Raw genomic sequence first — 19,381 nt, 5'->3', positions numbered from 1 at the left:
GAGGCAAAGCATGAGAGACTCTAGAATGCTGAGAAAAACTGAGGAGTGGTGGAGGTGGGGGGGAGGGGGGGATGGGCATAGAGGAGGACACTTGTGGGGATGAGCACTGAGTGTTATGTGGAAACCAATTTGACAACAATCTATTTGTAAAAACAAACAAACAAAAAAAAAACCAAAAACATGTGTATAATATTGTATTAATGATTTTTAAAAATTTGTTGATTATCAATAATTCCATCTAGTATTTATTATTTACATGTCTCTTCATCCCTTTTTATCCATGATGAAACTCTGGTTTGTCTACATTGTAATTTTTTTCTAAAAAACAAGAATTTTGTTTTATTGCTTTAATATACTTTTTTGGTTCTTTATTTTATGAATTTCTACTTTCGTTTTCTTTCTTATAGTTTTTCTTTATTATTTTGCTTTCTTTAATTTTTGATTTGGCAATTTCATTCATTCTTTAATTCTGTCATTTTTAAATCAGTATATATGTTTAGACTATAGGTTTTCTTCAGATTACTGCTTTAACTATAGCTCATAAATCTTGGTATGTACTGATTTATTATCATTTTTCAGAAATTGTACATTTTTATCTGTATTTCTACTCATACTATTAAGTGCGGGTTTCCAAATTTCAAGATTGTTGGGCCTTTTGTTTCTCAATTTTATTTTTAAATCTAGATTTATTTAATTATTATCAGAAAATACTTTTTGTAATATTTCTACTTTGTGACATTTATGTTTTCTTTGAGAACTAATGATGAAGTTTTGTGTGTGTTCCATGTGCACTGAAAAGAGGTGTATGTTGTCTAGTAGATAAACAAAAGATAAAAAGAAAACAATTGAAGGAAAATTGAGGCACCTGGGTGGTTCGGTAGGTTAAGCATTGGACTCTTGATTTCAGCTCAAGTCACCATCTCTGTTGATCTCTGTCATGAGACCGAGCCCACATGAGGCTCAGCACTTACAGCAGAGCCTGCCTGGGATTCTGTCTCCCTCTTTCTCTGCCCCTGCCTGCTTGCATGCATCCTCTCTTTCTCTCTCTCTCTCAAAATGAAAAACCTTAAAAAAAAAAAAAAAAAAAAAAATAGGGAAAAAAAAAAAAAAAAAAAAGGAGAAAAAAAAGGAAAAAGAAAAAAAAAAAAAAAAAAAGAAATGAGGGAAACCAAAAAAATAATCAATTCACAACGGAAGTTAGCAAGAGAGAGGAAAGGGGAAGAAGCTATAAAACAGAACAAAGAAGAAATTGGCAGTAAGTTCTCACCTGTCTAAAGTAAATGGACTAAATTATCCAATCAAAGGCACAGAGTGGCTAAACAGATTTTTAAAAAGTTGAAGATCCAACTATCTTCATTTTTTACTCAACTCTGCCTACAAGAAACTCACTTTAGCTTTAAGGACACATGGAGGCAGAAGGAAAGGGAATGATAAAGATATTCCATACAAATAATAACCAAAAGAGAGCAAGGTTCTTTTATCCTTGTATCAGAGAAAATAGACTTTAAGTCAGAAACTGTCACAAGACACAAAGAAGGTCATTGTAGAATGATACAAGGATCAATTCATAAAAAAATGTAAAAACTTTATATGCACTCAATATCAGAGTACATAAATATAGAAAGCAAATATGAGTAGAACTGAACAGATAAATAGATAGCAACACAATAATAGTGGAGGTCGTCAGTACTCCAATTTCAACACTAAGAGTTAGATCATCTAGCTATAAGTCAATAAGGAAACAGTAAATTTGAACAACATTACGACCAAATGGATCTAAAAGGCATCTACAGAAACTTTTTTAAAAAATATAATTTATTGTCAAATTGGTTAACATAGTGTGTAAATTGTGCTCTTTGTTTTTGGTGTAGATTCCCAGGTTCATCGCTTACATGCAACATTCAGTGCTATCTACAGAAACTTCTATCCAAAAGTTGCAAAATATACATTTTTTGAAAGTACATATGGAACATATTCCAAAATAAATAACTTGTTAGCTATAAAACAAATCTTACCAAATTTAGGAAGATTGAAATAATATCTAGTATCTTTTCTGATCCAAATAACAATATAAAGCTGGAAAATTAACAAATATGTGAAAATTAAACCACACACTCTTGAAATATCATTGGGCCAAACAAGAAATCAAAAGGGAAATATATTAGACAAACAGAAATGGAAATAGAACATATAAAAGTCATAGGATATAGCAAAAACATTTCTAAAATCAAAAGTTTATAAGAACAAATGCTTAAATTAAGAAAAATAAAGTTCTCAAACAATCTAACATTACATTTCAAAGAATTAGAAAAATAAGAAATAAGCCAAAAGTTAGCAGAAGGAAGGAAATAAAACAGTGCAAAAGTAAGTAGTAGAAAAACCAAAGAAAAGATTATGAAAACTGAATTTGTTCTTGGAAGGATAAAAAACTAGACACACCTTTTGCTAAAGTAATAATAAATATAGAGAAGATTGAGATACATAAAATCATAAGTAAAAGAAAGGAGACATTATAACTGATACCACAAAAACACATAGGCTATTGAGACTACTATAAATAATTATAGGCACAACTTGGAAGACCTAATAAGAAATGGATAAATTCCTAGAAACATAAAACCTATCAAGTCTGAACCATGAAAAAATAGAAAATCTTAATGGATCAATTACAAATAAGGAGATTGAATCAGGAATTAAAAACCTCCTATCAGATAGAAGCCCAGGACCAGATAGTTTCACTGGTGAATTTTTACCAAAAATTTAAAGGATTAGCGTTAATATTTGTTAAAGTCTTCCAAAAAATTGAAGAGGAAGAAATACTTCCAAACTCATTTTATAAGGCCAGGATTACCGTGATACTGAAGGCAGATAAGGGTACTATAAAAGAAAAAAAACTATAGACAATACTCCTGAACAATATAGATGCAAAAGTTCTCCACAAAATACTAGCAAAATGAATTCAGTGTCACATCAAACTAAAAAGCTTGTGCATAATGAAGGTAACAACTTACAAAGTGAAAAAGTACCTTACAGAACAGGAAAATATATCTTAATAGGATATACCTGATAAGGGGTTAATACCCAAAATATATAGAGAACTCATTCAATTCAATAGCAAAATAGCAAATAACTTCATTAAAAAATAGGCAAAGAACCTGAATGGACATTTTCCCAAAGAAATCCAGCAAGTATGAAATGTGCTCAACATCACTAATTCTCAGAGAAACACAAATCAAAACTACAATGAAACAATTTGACCTCTCACCTGTTAGTATAGATACTTTTAAAAAACAAAGAAAACAAATGTTGGTAAGGATGTGGAGAAAAGGGGACCCTGTTATACTATTAGTGGGAATGTAAATTGGTACATCACTACAGAAAACATTATGGAAATTTTCAAAAATGTAAAAAATTAACTACCATATGATACAGCATCCCCTCTTCTGGATATTTATCCATAGGAATAGAATGTGGATATCTGCGTAGATATCTGCATTTCCACATTCATTGTAGCATTATTTACAATAGCCACGATAGGAAACAACCTAAATGTCCACCGATGAATGAATGGATAAAGAAATACATACACAAGATAACATTGCCCCAGGAACCAAAAATAAATGAGAGTTGAAAAAAAACAAGAGAAATTCATACACTGAAATATTATTCATTCTTAAAAAAGAAAGACATTCAATCAGATGTGAAAATAGGCTCAGCAGTCACTCTGAATCCAGAGCACTCACAGAAGCACAGAAGTTGAAAAGAAAAAGCAGGACTCTTTTTGTATTGACTGATTGACTTTTTGCAGGAGAGAAAGATTTCTGGTATAATTCTGAGAAAACAAAAATCATTATTGTTCTCTCCTTTTCTTGACTTTCTCGGTACTGGTTTTTTTGTCTTGTTTTTGTTTTTGTTTTTGTTTTCTGTTGTTGATGTGTCACATTTGGTAATCAAAACTTTATGTCCATTTAAGGTAACTTAGTCAGGAAAATATATCATGCTTAAGAATTGGTTAGCACAAAACTTTGAGTTTTTAAATGATTCCAAAATGGATTTACATAGCACCCCACACTTCTCCGTTTAATAGCCATTCTAATGTCCCATCTTTTTAGCGTTTAGTAATGGACATTCTTTTTAGAGACATTATTATGTGCTCCACACATTTTGCATCTTTCACTTGGAATATTTAAGCTTCTTCCCTGCACTCATAGCTTGAAGTAGTGGTGGACAGTCCAATTGTACCTCAGTTGGAATTTTTGGTTTATTTCTCTACTCAACGATAATTTGAAATTTATGGTTTTTCCTATTTCCAAGCAATGATAAGGCATGATATATATGGTTTCCTTTGTAATTATTTTCAAGTTTACATCTTTTGTGGATGATATTTATGGGCAGATTTATATGGCTGCCATTATATGAGATCAATCAGAACCCAAAAGTTGTATTGGGGCACTTGTGTGGCTCAGTCCCTTAAGTGTCTGACTTTGGCATTGGTCATGATCTCATGGTTTGTGATTTCAAGTCCTATGTTGGGCTCTGTGCTGACAGCTCAGAGCCTGGATCCTGCTACAGATTCTGTGTCTCCCTCTCTCTCTGCCCCTCCCCAACTTGTGCTCTGTCTCCCTCTCTCTCAAAGAATAAACATTTAAGAAAAAATTTAAAAAATCCAAAAGTTAAAAAGTCTTGTTTATGACATTTTACATCTTTAATCTATCTTGAATTCATTTTGGTATATAGTATGTGGTGAAATCCAATTTATATTTTTTTCTATATGCAAAGCTGTTTTTTGCTTTTCCATCCCTTCCCCTCCCCTCCCCTCCTCTCCCCTCTTTTCCTTTCCTTTCCTTTTTTTTTTTTTCTCTTCTCTTCTCTTCTTTTTCTTTTTTTTCTTTTCTTCTTGGAGGGTGAGAGAGAGCACAAGAGAGTCTGTGATCAGGAAAGGGTCAGACAAAGAGAGAAAGAAAGAATCCTAAGCAGCTCCACACTCAGCACAGAGCCTGATGCAGGGCTCAATCCCACAACTGTGGATCATAACCTGAGCTTAACTGACTGAACCACCAGATGCCCCTTTTTCTGTTTTTTTTTTCCCTTCATGTTAACATAGATCTTACATAACATATAAAAATATATATCATTTTTTATTGCTGAAGTATAGTGGACATAAAATGTTTTATTAATTTAAGATGTAGGATATAATTAAAAAATTCTATACATTAGTGTTCACCACAATAAATGTGGTTACCATCTATGACCATACATTGTTATTATAATGTTATTGACTATATTTCTTTGCAGTACTTTGCATCTCAGTGACTTATTTTTTTTTTTCTAACTGGAAGTTTTTACTCCTTAATCCTCTTTCTTCATTTTGCCCATCCATCAAGCCACTTCCCCTCTAGCAAATACCAGTTTGTTCTCTGTGTTTAAGAGTCTGTTTTTTGTTTGTATGCTCATTTGTTTTGTTTGTTAGATTCCACATATAAGTGAAATCATATGGTATTTGTCTTTCTCTTACTGACTTATTTTACATAGTTCTATGTCCATCCATGTTGTCTCAAATGGCAAGATTTCATTAATATTCCATTGTATACATATACCACATCTTCTTTATCCATTCACCTATTAATGGACACTGGGTTTCTTCCCTATCTAGGCTCTGGTAAATAATGTTGCAAAAACATTGGGGTGCATATGTCTTTTTGTATTAGTGTTTTGTTTTTGGATAAATACCCAGTAGTGAAATTAGTGGATCATATGATATTTCTATTTTTAATTTTTTTAAGAAACTCCATGCTGTTTTCCATGGTGGTTGTACCAATTTACATTCCCACCAATACTGCATAAAGGTTCCTTTTTTTCCACCTACTCACCAATACGTGTTATTTCTTGTCTTTTTATTCTAGCCATTCTGACTAATGTGAAGTGTCATCTCATTGTGGTTTTGATTTGCATTTCCTTAATTAGTAATGTTGAGCATCTTTTCATGTTTCATTTTCCATCTGTATTTCTTCTTTGGAAAATGTGTATTCACATTCTCTTCCCATGTTTTAATTGGATTGCTTTGTTTTTGTGTTGGGTTGAATAAGTTCTTTATATATTTAGGCTATCGCTCCCTTATAAGGTATATCATTTGCAAATATCTTCTCCCATTTAGTAGGTTGCCTTTTTAAGAAGTCTTTATTAATTAATTTTGACAGAGAGCATGAGTGGGGAGGGGGACAGAGATGGAGAGAGAGAGAATTCCAAGCAGGCTCCACACTGCCAGCACAGATGCCAATGTGGGGCTCGAAACCACAAACCTTGAGATTGTGACCTGAGCTGAAACCAAGAGTCAGACACTTAACTGACTGAGCCACCCAGGTACCCCTAAAAGTTTTTATTTAAATTCTCGTTAGTTAATATACAGTGCAATATTAGTTTCAGATGTACAATATAGTGATTCAACACTTTTATACAACATCCATTGCTCATCACAACAGATGCACTCCTTAATCCTCATCACCTGTTTCACTCATTCCCCCATCCATGTCCTCTCTGGTAACCATCAGTTTGTTCTCTATAGTTAAGAGTTTCTTTCTTGCTTTACCTCTTTCTCTCTTTCCCCCCCATTTCCTCACTTGTTTTGTTTCTTCAATTCCACATATGAGTGAAATCATTGTCTTCCCTGACTGACTTATTTCATTTATCGTCTAGCTCCATCCATGGAGCAAATGGCAAGATTTCATTCTTTTTATGGCAGAGTAATATTTCATTTTGTATATATACTACATCTTCTTTATCCATTCATCAGTAGATGGACACTTGGGTTGTTTCCATAATTTGGCTATTGTAGATAATGCTCTTATAAACATTGGGGTGCACGTATCCCTTTGAAGTAATGTTTTTGGAAGGCAGGTATGCTTACCAGTATACCACCAACACTGAATTAATGTCTTTGTATTCTTCAGGTAAATGCCCTGTAATGATTTGCAGTACCTCAGTTCCAGTGGACTTGGTGACAAGTCTCATTTCACAAGTGGACCAGAGCACCCCCAGTTAAAAGTCACTACACTCAGGGCAGGGACCAAGCACAGCCTACTGCAGGCAAAGAGAACTTCTGCAGATGACTAGCCTGAAGGATAGAGCAGCCAAAACACAATAGTAGTTTGCACACAGCACACATTGGAGATACTCCCTAAAGTTCCAGGCTCTGGAAGCCTCTTCTTCATAAGGCCATTACTTTCAGGAGAAGACATAATTGGCTTTTCTAACACAGAGAAGGCAGAGACTTAGACAAAATGCCAAGACTGAGGCATTTGTCCAAAAAGAAAAAGATAAGGCCATGGCTAGAGGTCCAAGTAACATGCCTGATGGAGAATTTAAAGCAACTATCATAAGGATATTCACTGGGCTTGAGAAAACAGTAGAAAACATGAGGGAGACTATTACCACATAGATAATTGAGGTAAAAATGAATCAATCAGAGATGAAAAATGCAATAAATGAGATTAGAAACAGGCTTAATGGAATGAACAGCAGGTTGAAGAATCAGAGGAATGAATCAGTGACATAGAAGACAAAATAATGGAAAATAGTGAAGCTGAACAAAAGAGAGAAAGAAGAATCATGCAACAAGAGAATAGATTTAGGGAACTCCATGACCACCCCGTCTTTTGATTGGAGTCTTTATACTATTCACATTTAAAATCTTTCCTGAAGTAGCTGCATTTTACATTCCTACTTATGTATGAGGGTTCTATTTTTTTTTTCTCATCTTTGCTAATACTTGTTATAATCTGTCTTTTTGATTAGAGCATTTCTAGTGTGTATGTGAAATGGTATATTAATGGGGTTTTAATTTGCATTTCCCTAACAGTTAATGATGTTGAGCATCTTTTAATTTGCTTATTGATTATTTAGTATCTATTTTGGAGAAAGTCCTATTAATTTTTTTGCCCATTTTAATCTTATATACCTTGTTGATTTCTAATTTGATTGCATTGTAGTCAGAAAACATACATTTTTAAGGTGCTAATCTTGAAATTTTTTGAGATTCATTTTATGACTTATCTAGGACTTATCCAGAACATTTTATTTTTATTTAATTTCATTTTTATTATATAAAAAAATTTACAGGATTTCAGTGTCAAAAATATAAAATAGGACATATTCAGAAAAATCTAGCTCTTAACTCTCCCTTGCTGTTTCCTCCTTTCTCTATTAGAAACCAATTTTAGGGGCGCCTGGGTGGCTTAGTCGGTTAAGCATCCGACTTTCGCTTAGGTCATGATCTCGCGGTTCGTGGGTTCGAGCCCCGTGTCAGGCTCTGTGCTGACTGCCAGCTCAGAGCCTGGAGCCTATTTCAGAGTCTGTGTCTCCCTCTCTCTCTGACCCTCCCCTGCTCACGCTGTCTCTCTCTCTCTCCTAGAAATAAAAATATATATATATAAAAGATACCAATTTTAATTTTTTGTGTACCATTGAAAATGTTTCTATATTTTTATAAAATATGCACTTATAAATTATATATACATATAAACCCAACATATGTATCCTCATTTTAACATAAAAATTAACATCCTGAAGATATTCTTTTTCAACTTATTGTTTTCACTTAACATATTCCTTGTAGATTCCTCCAGAGCACTTATTTGGATATATTCCTCACCAATTTTATAGTTACTTAATGTTCCATAATGTATAATTTATACAGTTTTTCTGATTGTCATTTAAGTATTTTTCAGTCCTTTACTATTAAAATCAATGCTGCAACAAGTTCATGGGTTATTTTGTATTTTTGTCCATGAATTGTTAGGATAAAATTAGGATCATTGGGTCAGAAGTTAGCATTATAAATTTCATAGATATTGCCAAGACATAACACCAGTTTGTATTCTTATCAATAGTGCATATAGGACCCTTTTCTATATATCTTTACCAATAAGCTGTATTATTGAATATTGAAGTCATATATTTCATACATTAAGATCAAAATTGATATTTCAGCTTAGTTTTAAGCTGTGTATATCTTAACATGAGAGAGCTTGAACATTTTTTTCAGAAGCTTATTTATTTAGTGAGAGCTCAAGCAGGCTCAATGCTGTCAGTGCAGAGCCTGATGGCTCAATCGAGAGATTATGACCCGAGCTGAAATCAAGAGTCATGTGCTTAAGTGACTGAGCCACAACCCAGATGCCTCGAGAACTTGAATGTTTTTTTAAAAATTTTTAATGTTCCATTTATTTCTGAGAGAGAGAGAGACAGTGTAAGCAGGGGAGGGTCAGAGAGAGAGGCAGACAGAATCTGAAGCAGGCTCTAGGCTCAGAGCTAGCAGCCAGCACAGAGCCTAAAGCAGGGCTCGAACCCACCAACAGTGAAATCATGACCTCAGCCGAAGTCGGATGTTTAACCGACTGAGCCACCCACGTGCCCCTGACTTGAATGTTTTTTAATGTATTTAAGCATCATTTATATCTCCTTATATGTCAATTATAAATTAATATATTTTGGCTATTTTTTTGCTTGCTGGTGTGTTTTTAGAAGTTCTTTATTATTATAACTATTATTCTTTGCGATGTGAGTTGTAAATGCTTTCTACTGACACCACATTTATCTTTTCTACTTTGTTCATATTTTATCATGCATTTAAAACATTAATTTGATGTAGTTAACATTATTAATCTTTATCATATTCATGGATTACAAAGATATAATTCATGTTTTCTTTTAATAGTTGTATAGTTAAAAATATTTATGCTTCAGTTTACTCAGGAAAGGTCCTGGTATGTGGCATGAAGAATAGGTCCTATATATGTTTTCCCATATTGCTATACAGTTATTCCATCACATTGATAGGCCCGTCTTTTCTCCACTGATATGAGATACTGCCGTTATCATATGTTCATTTTCTTAGGCTTTCAACCTGCTTATGGAATTTCTATTCTTTTTCCTCCCTGTGGTAAATATAATTTTAATCCTCTTAATATCTGACTCTCCTTATTTATTAAGCTACAATTTGAAACACTGCACTCTTTTCTTATATTTAATCTTCAACTGTAGCCTGGTTCAGTGATTCTTGTTGGAGAGTGGAGCTATTTATCAGAATCATTTGCCAAGCTTTTAAAAATTTATATTTCCTCTACTTCTATCTTGACTTTTTGACATGTCTTCCTAGGACGGTAAGGTTTATGAGCATGAGTACACACCTGCACATAAATATACACACTTACACTTACAACTTCCATTCCCCCAAATGATCATCTATTAAGACTGGTTTATACCATATCCCTCAAGTATGTCAAGATAAAATAATGGTTGAGAAATTTTAGCTTGTTGATATATAGGCTTTGTATAATAATGTTAATAGTACCTAATATTTATTGAGTCCTGATAATATGCCACAAAATGTGCTATTTATCTGATATAAATAAAATCAATAGATTTATTGATTTATTTTAAAATTTATAAGTAGCACATTGATATGCACTATTTATCTGATATACAGTGATATCTGATATAAAATAGATTTATACCCATTGTCTAATTATCCCTCATAATAATCATATGTATAGGTATTGTTATCTTCCTTTTGCACATGTAGAAACTGAAGCTGAGACAAGCTAATGCCCAGTCATGATTAGTTTTATAGAAGTAGAGTTGAACCCATCTCTTTTTTAATACAAAGTCTGTGTTTCTAAAAGCTAACTATAGAAAGTGATATGGATGGATCAAATTGATATACTTTGTGCCAATATGTTGAGAGAACTTGGATCTTTCTAAATGTCTTTTACTGCTTATGAGCTCTTGTATGCTAGAAGATGTAAAGTGACTCTAAGGCAAATTTCATATTGTGAGACTTACTCTTCCTGTCACTCCTGATAATGAACTCATGGATTATGGGTGGTTGTAGTGATTAGAGATGAACTATAAACTGTTACAGTCTTTTCTAAACCTCTTAAAAGTTAGCTAATAAACATCCTTAGCACTAGGCATATTTTTTGAGTTAGGTTTGTGAAAGTTGCTTCCTTGATGTTTTTAGGGAAAATGAGCCAAATAAAAATATATAAGCTAAGGTAGTTTCTGCATTTCCATCAATTATACTCAGAACCACTCAGCCACAGAATTGTATGAATATTGACATATTTATGCCATTGTTCTGAGAGTTAGTGAGATAATAGTTTGAAAGCATATTAACTTGGTACCTGTATCCAAAAATAGAAAATACAAATTTGTCAAAGGTTAAATTGAGGCAGTTTATGTGAAAGTTCTTTGATAATAACTAAGAAATGGAAAGTAAGATTTTCATGAGCTTTATCAAGTAATTCACCAACTTTATTTTATTTTATGTCATTATCTTAGTTTAGCCTTATAATTAGGGGAGAGCTAAAATTTTACACTAGAGTTCACATTCCATTTGCTCAGCCGTCTCATTGCAGTCTTCATGTCTTTGTTCCTCAGTGTGTATATAATTGGGTTCAAGAGAGGAGTGACCACAGAATAAAACACAGCAAGGGATTTATCTAATGTCTTGATGGGGAATGGCCAGGCATAAATGAAGATACATGGTCCAAAGAACAAAAGAACTACCGTGATGTGAGCAGTCAAAGTGGACAGAGCCTTGGATGACTTGTCTGAAGGACGTTGCTGGATGGTTACTAGGATGATAGCATAGGAGATGATTAGGAAAACAAAAGAACACACCGTGAGTATACCACTGTTAGCAATGACCATGACATCCAACCTATAGGTGTTTGTACAAGCAAGTTTGATAACCCTAGGTAGGTCACAATAAAAACTATCAACCTCATTGGGACCACAGAAAGGTAAGTTTACTGCAAAAGCCAACTGGCTCACTGAATGGATGAAGCCAGTACCCCATGCGGCAGTCACAATGCCAAAACATACATTGTCACACATAATTGTAGTGTAGCGAAGGGGTTTGCAGATTGCTACATATCTGTCAAAGGCCATGGCTATAAGGATCACCAACTCACTTCCACCAAAAAAATGAACGAGAAATATCTGAGCAAGGCAACCCTTGAAAGAGATGACTTTGCGTTTACTGAAAAAGTCAGCAATCATCTTGGGGGCTGTGACGGAAGACAGACATAGATCAATGAGCGAGAGGTTAGCCAGCAGGAAGTACATAGGAGAGTGAAGGTGGGAGTCAGAAGCCACAGTTATGACAATAAGAAGGTTTCCAAACACAATTCCCACATAGAATATAAAAAACAACACCAATAGGAGTATCTGGAATTCCTGAGAATTGGAGAGTCCCAGAAAAATGAACTCAGTCACCATGGAGTAATTTGTGTCACTTATTGATTCATTCCAAGAAAGAGCCTCTGTAGTTACCTTGGAGAATAGAGTTAGAAGAAATTCAGAATTATTATATTCAAATTAAAAGCCTCATTTTGTGTCATTCTCACTCATATAATGTCTTTCTATGGTTTATTACATAAATGCACACAATCTAAACCCACCATTTTACTCCATACTCCTCCACTGACTGTGCCTTATAGTCCAGTTATTTAAGTCTGCTAAGTATTTGCACTTATGCTAGGCTTATTCCTAACAAAATACCTTTGTTCATGTGACTTTCTCTGCCAGATTAAGTCTATATCACCATCCTGTATTTATCTCCTTTTCCTTTGAACCCCAAAACAGTATCTTAGCTCTTAAGTACATACAACATTATATGATCTTTATATTTACAAGGACTTTTTGTGGCATACATTTTTGAAAAAGTATTGTTACTGGTTTTGTATCCCACCACAATCATTTTGTGTACAACTGTTGGAAACCTCTCTATGAAACTAAGACAAATCTTCATTCATAATTTTGCTCTGTGAGGCAGTTTATATAGTATAAGTTTTGAAAGTAGTCTGTGGACCTTGGACTCACTCTTTAAGACTTATTTTTACAAATGTAGATACTAATTATATTCACCTCTTATGGTTGTTATGGATTTCAAATGAAGTATTAAATGTAAAATGTTTTGCATAGTTTTTGTGTCTAGTAAGTACAGAATAGACTTGGATAATTATTAGTAGTAATATTTGTTGCCTTTTTATTCATAGAGAAATCCCACCTCCCTGATGATCATTGACAAATTTTACTTGAATTCTAGAAATAACGATCATAACAAGATGATTGAATTTCAGTTCCCTGTATCCTTTTGTTTTCCTGTCTTTAGGATATATGCACTACATCCAAAATTCTCAAAATCCTCACTAGTCTAGCACTCTGTGTGGCATGAGTGAGGGACACAATTCCAAAATAATTTTCATAATTTCTCAGAAACTTGGATAGAAACATGAAAGTTAGGATAGATGTAGAGATTGTCTTAGGAGAAGTTTAAATAAATGAGGATTCTAAAAAGAAGGTAAGTGTTATAAGGCCTTATAGAGAATGAAATTGATACTTATCATTTAGTGATATCAAAATGCTTAAAAGAAAAGGAATTAATCCAAAATAAAATTAAAGAAGAAAAATGGAAGAAAATAAATCAAATATCAGAAAAATAAAAGGATAAAAGAAAGGTCATCCAGAGGTGAAATAAAAAATGAGAAAAATGCAAAAAAATTTGCATGAGAGAAAATGTAAAGGGTTTTGATAGGAGATAAAATTGAAAAAAGGATTCTGGAATACCTGCTAAGGAATTTGTGTTTTATGATGAAGACAGTGAAGAACTGTTAAAGAATTATGTGCAATTATTTAATATATTTCTAAAAAATAGTGCATATTCAATACATGATAGCCATTATTAAGGTAGTAAAAACAGGACATTTGTCAACAGGATGTGGGAGATTAAAAAGAGCATATAAACGAATGTATTCTGAGTAATTGTGGAAACTGATGGATCCTAGGGAGACATGAAAGTATAGTGGGGGAGTAGTAGTCATTTCACTACTTCCCTGATCACAGTTATTCCGTAGCCCTTGAAAATTACACTTTTCTTGTCATAATCCCAAATCCCATTCCTTAGCCCTATCCACTAATGCTTCATATTACTGTTTTCAAAGTCCTATAATAATTTAGCAATTCTAATTTTATTTCCAAGTAAAAAGAGAAGTCTAATAGTAAAACAAGACACAAACACACCTTTCCCTTCTCAGCACAGTAATAAATACAATCATTCTAATCATTGACAGTCAAGAGGATGGGATTCTTGTTGTGAGGTAATTTCTTATATGACTGGTTAGGATGTTTCTTAAGAATCAAAGTTTGTTATTTATTTAGTTTTTTAAGTTTATTTATTTACTTTGAGAGGGAGAGAGAGAGTGAGCAAGAGTGCACACAAGCTGGGGAGGGCTAGAGAGAGAGAGAGAGAGAGAGAGAAAATCCCAGGCAGGCTCTGTGCTGTCAGCGCAGAGCCACATGCAGAGCTCTAAACTATGAACCATGAAATCACCACCTGAGCTGAAACCGAGTCTGACACTTAACTGACTGAGCCACCAAGGTGCCCTTCAAAGTATGCAATTTAGACTTGAACTTAGATGTTAACTTGCATACACCACTTCATTTCACTAAGAGGACAAACTTGATACTTTAATCTTCGTAAGAAATATATCAAGGGTGATAGTTGACCAAAGGATTCTCTTTTGTAGTGAAAAGACTTTCTACCATGGTAACAAGTAAGAATTCATGTATGTTATTCTTCAGCAAAAGGAATTTCTTTCTCAGTTAAAACATTTCATTTCTTGAGTGTAGGCTACTGAGGAGTGAATGACGACAGAGGATTCTTAGTTACAGGGGATTCATCACAGTTACCTTTGCCACAGTAATCCTTTCAAAGCACATATCTGATTCTTTAAAAATGGTACAAGAGGTCTTAGAAGAATTATATTAATTCTAAGTGAAACATTAAGTTTATTGAAGAAGTTTTCCAGAATCTTACACATTGGCTATAGTAATCATGAAGAGCCAGCTACAAATGAATAAGAAAATCTTTTCCTATACGCTAAATTAAACTTAAAATTCAAACTTTAGGGTGTTATGTTTGTCCTAAATGTCTTTTACCCCTCTTTAAAGAAAAATACCTAAAATCTTTATTTTATAAGTTTCACTAAGATTGAAGTCATGATACTTGGGGATTCTAGTACAAATTTACTGGGTAACTTTAGCATGTTATTCAAAATATCCAAGCCTTAGTTTTCCTGTTTAAACATGACCTTATTGGATCAAAAGCTTTAAAAAATAAAATTCTACAACTCTAAGAGTATGATTTGTACCGTCATGTGAAAGAAATATCCAAAACCAGATTTCACTGGGGTTGCAGGAAGGAGGGAAAGAAGTAAGAGTACATTGAATCTGGGTCATATGGGGGAAAAGATGCTTAAATAAAGATGGAAGAATATATTAGCTTGGAAGATACAGGAGGAGGACTCAACACTCATAGCACTTGTATAACATATACTAGGTTGTTTAACACAACAAGGGCAATGCTTGTTAATATTTATACTAACCATTCTCAGTATTTAAACTGAGTCACAAAATCCTTCCTTTTTTCTTGAAGATACACATACAGTTGAATTCTGTCAAATGGGTTCTTACTGATAGTAGAAACATCTCATTGTCAATAAAATTCTACATTTTGGTTAGTTCTGCTAATATACTTCATTTTCATCATTCCACCTACCTCCTTCATAACTGGAAGAGACTATAGCAATTTTCAGAGCAAAAAAGAGTACAGATTTTCTTTTTATTTGCACTTTCTCTTGAAGTATAAAATTTCCTAGAGCATAATGTCTGTATGGATTGTTCTTCTTAGTAAACTACTGGGTTAAGAGCCATTTATGAGTGACCAGAGGCAGGTGAGGAGATCTGGAAATAGCTAGCCTGAACTTTGAGTATGGAGGTTCTTATAGGCTCTCAGGTTTTCCCTTGGGGACAGAATCTTCTGGAGTCAGGGGCTGTTGTCACAGTTTCTTGGCTTCATTAGGTATTTTAAATATCTCACTAAGTCTAAAGGTGATTTTTTTTCTCTGTGCAAATTAAACCTTATTTCCTTATATCTATATTTACCTTAACTCTTTGTTAATTGAAGTATAATTGACATACAATGTTATATTAGTTTCAGGTGTGTAACACATTTATTTGACAATTCCGTACATAACTCAGTGCTCACCATGCTAACTTCAGTCACTTTCATCACAACTTTTTAATAATACTGTTGACTTTATTCCCTATGCTATACTTTTCATCTCCGTCACTTATTTATTTCGTAACTGGAAGTTTGTACATCTGAATCCCCTCTACTTTTCCCATTACTCCACCAGTCTCCCCTCTGACAACCACCAGTATTTCCCCCTGTATTTAAGACTCTGTTTTTGTTTGTTTTGTGTTTTAGATTCCACATACAGGTGAATTCATATGGTATTTATCTTTCTCTATTAAAGAGGACTTTTTAATAGAATCTAGTTGAAACCAATAAGATAAAGCTCTGAAATTAATATCCAGATGGAACCATAGGGTATTATGCTAAGTGAAATAAGGCAGTCAGAGAAATACAGATATCATATATTTTCACTCATATGTGGAACTTGAGAAACTTAACAGAAGACCATGGGGGAATGGAAGGGGAAAATATAGTTTCAGAGAGGGAGACAAACCATAAAAGACTCTTTAAATTTTTTTTAAAAAATGTTATATTTATTTTTGAGAGAGAGAGAGACAGCATGAGCAGGGGAGGGTCAGAGACAGGGAGTCACAGAATCCGAAAACAGGCTCCAGGCTTTTAGCTAGCTGTCAGTACAGAGCCCGATGCAGGGCTCAAACCCACGAACCATAAGATCGTGACCTGAGCTGAAGTTGGATGCTTAACCGACTTAGCCATCCAAGAGCCCCCATAAGAGACTCTTTAATACAGAGAACAAACTGAGGGCTGATGGGGTGTGGGGAAGAAGGGAAAATGGGTGATGGGCATTGAGGAGAGCACTTGTTGGGATGAGCACTGAGTATTGTGTGTAAGTGATGAACCACAGGAATCAACCCCCAGAACCAAGAGCACACTGAATACACTGAACGTTAGCTAACTTGACAATAAATTGTATTTTAAAAAAGTATTATTAGGTTTTAAAATATTAAAAAATCCAGGTGGATTAAGAAGATAATAAATAAAAATGTTTTAGTTATTATAAAAAGAGGATAGCTTATAACATTTATGACCAATTTTGAATAAAATATAGGAAAAATACTGTGACCAATAATAAGAAAGTTTCATTAATTATTTACCATTTTATTGAACAGCTTTACTTACAATGCAAAAGTTACAACTGGGCTGAGTCACCACAATTAATGTTTCTTAAATCTGTCATAGAAATACATCAAAGTGATTTTTCAATTTTGCTCCTTGATTCATCTGACTTTCCAAGTTTTACTAGGAAAAGTAAAATAAAAGTAAAGATATCAATCATTTACTTTGTCCTGAGCACAGCAGCTTAAGAACAGGTACATTAAATAAATTGAGATCTAAGTTGGGTGACGCCTTTAGGTAATAAGATCCTCGAAATACTTTTATTATTGTAGATACTCTTGTAGGGTGAATCAAGAAAGGCTTTGAGGAAGACTACAAGAATGACAGAAATTTGCTCTTGAAAAAAAAATGAAACATAGACAATTTTTGCATAATGGAAAATACTAGAATCTATTTCCAAAGTAACATTGTACAAAATACATGGAAAATCAAAGGCTGAAAACAATTCTTAAGAGTGGTAACAGTGTTGCCTTCCTATTTCCCTAAATTAAAGTACAATTAGGATGAGACTGGTTTTTTGATTTAATTTTATCCATTGGATCCACATAATTTCCATAAGAAATATTAATTTCCAGTGATGCCTATTAACAGTATGAAGATACTGATAAATCTAAATCATATGTTCATGTATATGTTTATATATAGATTTAAAAAAACTACATGAAAATTGAATATAGTCATTAATGATAACTATAATTTAGGTTTACTGGTTAGGTAAGAATATATAACACTTTAGATTTTATAATTAACAAAAATTACTGCAATTCCATTTGAAAGTGAGGTTCTTTTATTCAATACCTCTTTTTATGTAGATGTCTTAGGTTTTTTAAGTCATTAATGAAATTATACATATTCCATGGTGCTCATGGTGGTCCATGACAGTTATCTTGTGTTCTTACCAATGAAATCTGTTATGAACTTACAACTTGTCGACTCAGCCTTCTCATTGCCACCTTCATATCTCTGTTCCTTAAAGTATAGATGGCAGGGTTCAAGACAGGAGTGACGACAAAGTCCACAATGGCAAAAAATGTATCCATTGACTTGGTAGGAAAAGGCCACACATAGAGAAACATGCATGGAGTGAAAAACAAAACCACTACAGTGATGTGAGCTGACAAAGTGATGAATGCTTTGGATAAATCCTTTGAAGAGTGTTGTCTGACAGTGATCAGAATAAAGATGTAGGATACAATTAAGAAAAAGAAGGTGCCCATAGATATGAAGCCACTGTTGGCAGTGACCACAAATTCTAGTCTGTATGTGTCCATGCATGCAAGTTTAATAACCCTGGGAAAGTCACAATAAAAGCTCCCCACATTATTAGGGCCACAGAAAGGTAAATTAATGACAAAAACAAACTGAAACACAGCATGTATCACCCCAATGACCCAAGCAGTCACTACCAAAAGCATACACATTTTGGGATTCATAATAGTTAAATAGTGGAGAGGCTTGCAAATTGCTGTGTACCTGTCATACGCCATGGCTATGAGCAATATCATCTCAACTCCTCCCATGACATGAATAAAGAACATTTGTATCATGCAACTGTGGAAGGAGATGATTTTGCAGTCACTGAAAAGATCAGAGATCACCCTAGGAACTGTGGTAGATGAAAGGCCGAGATCAACGAGTGATAAGTTGGCCAGCAGGATATACATGGGAGAGTGTAAGTGAGAATAAAAAATCACTGTAAACATAATGAAGAGGTTTCCCAAGATAACTCCCACATAGAATAAAGAGAAGAAAATAAAAAGCAAAAACTGCATTCCCAAGGATTGTGCAAGTCCCAGTAACACAAATTCAGTTACTACAGAGCCATTTACTTGGTCCATGGAATCATAAAGAAAGAAAGACTCAGATGTGGCCTGAAAGAAAAAAAAGAGGGAATCAACTTCGAGGCACTGAAAACAATGTGTTAAGTGTTGATAATATAAAATTAGTAATCAACAGATCTTTTATTTAATTAGTGGTAAACTATTAACAAAATAATGGAACCCGGAGTATGGATTTGGTAGTATGAGCAAAGCTACACTCAGAGGCAATCAATTACTTTAAATTATTCTCATTTATTCAAATGCATGAAATAATCAGGCAACTTAACAAGGGAGAAAAGACTGCACAAAATAAACTCAAAGAATT

The 19,381-nt window shown here is 33.7% G+C and overlaps 2 protein-coding genes across 3 annotated transcripts; both read right to left on the bottom strand.

Annotated features, from left to right (window-relative positions):
- Nucleotides 1–6,027: 6,027 nt before the first annotated feature.
- Nucleotides 6,028–12,294, bottom strand: LOC144237931 (olfactory receptor 4F4). Of its 2 annotated transcripts, XM_077771643.1 has the most exons (2): nucleotides 11,397–12,294; nucleotides 6,028–6,059 (listed from the first exon to the last, which is right to left on the bottom strand). In XM_077771643.1, exons 1-2 carry the CDS (start codon nucleotides 12,277–12,279, stop codon nucleotides 6,028–6,030), a joined length of 915 nt encoding a protein of 304 aa, XP_077627769.1. In that variant the 5' UTR covers nucleotides 12,280–12,294. The 2 variants fall into 2 exon arrangements, with proteins under 2 accessions (XP_077627769.1, XP_077627768.1); XM_077771642.1 differs by lacking the exon at nucleotides 6,028–6,059 and having other exon boundaries at nucleotides 11,362–12,294.
- A 5,853-nt stretch (nucleotides 12,295–18,147) lies between these two features.
- Nucleotides 18,148–19,074, bottom strand: LOC144237943 (olfactory receptor 4F6-like). Its single transcript, XM_077771655.1, has one exon. The coding sequence runs from the start codon at nucleotides 19,072–19,074 to the stop codon at nucleotides 18,148–18,150; it is 927 nt and encodes a 308-aa protein (XP_077627781.1).
- Between the last annotated feature and the right edge of the window lie 307 nt (nucleotides 19,075–19,381).

The sequence above is a fragment of the Crocuta crocuta genome, unplaced genomic scaffold (genome assembly GCF_008692635.1).
Source record: "Crocuta crocuta isolate KB4526 unplaced genomic scaffold, BGI_CrCroc_1.0 scaffold156, whole genome shotgun sequence".
In the NCBI taxonomy this organism is placed as follows: Eukaryota; Metazoa; Chordata; class Mammalia; order Carnivora; family Hyaenidae; genus Crocuta; species Crocuta crocuta.
This window is presented reverse-complemented; position numbering and strand designations above follow the sequence as displayed.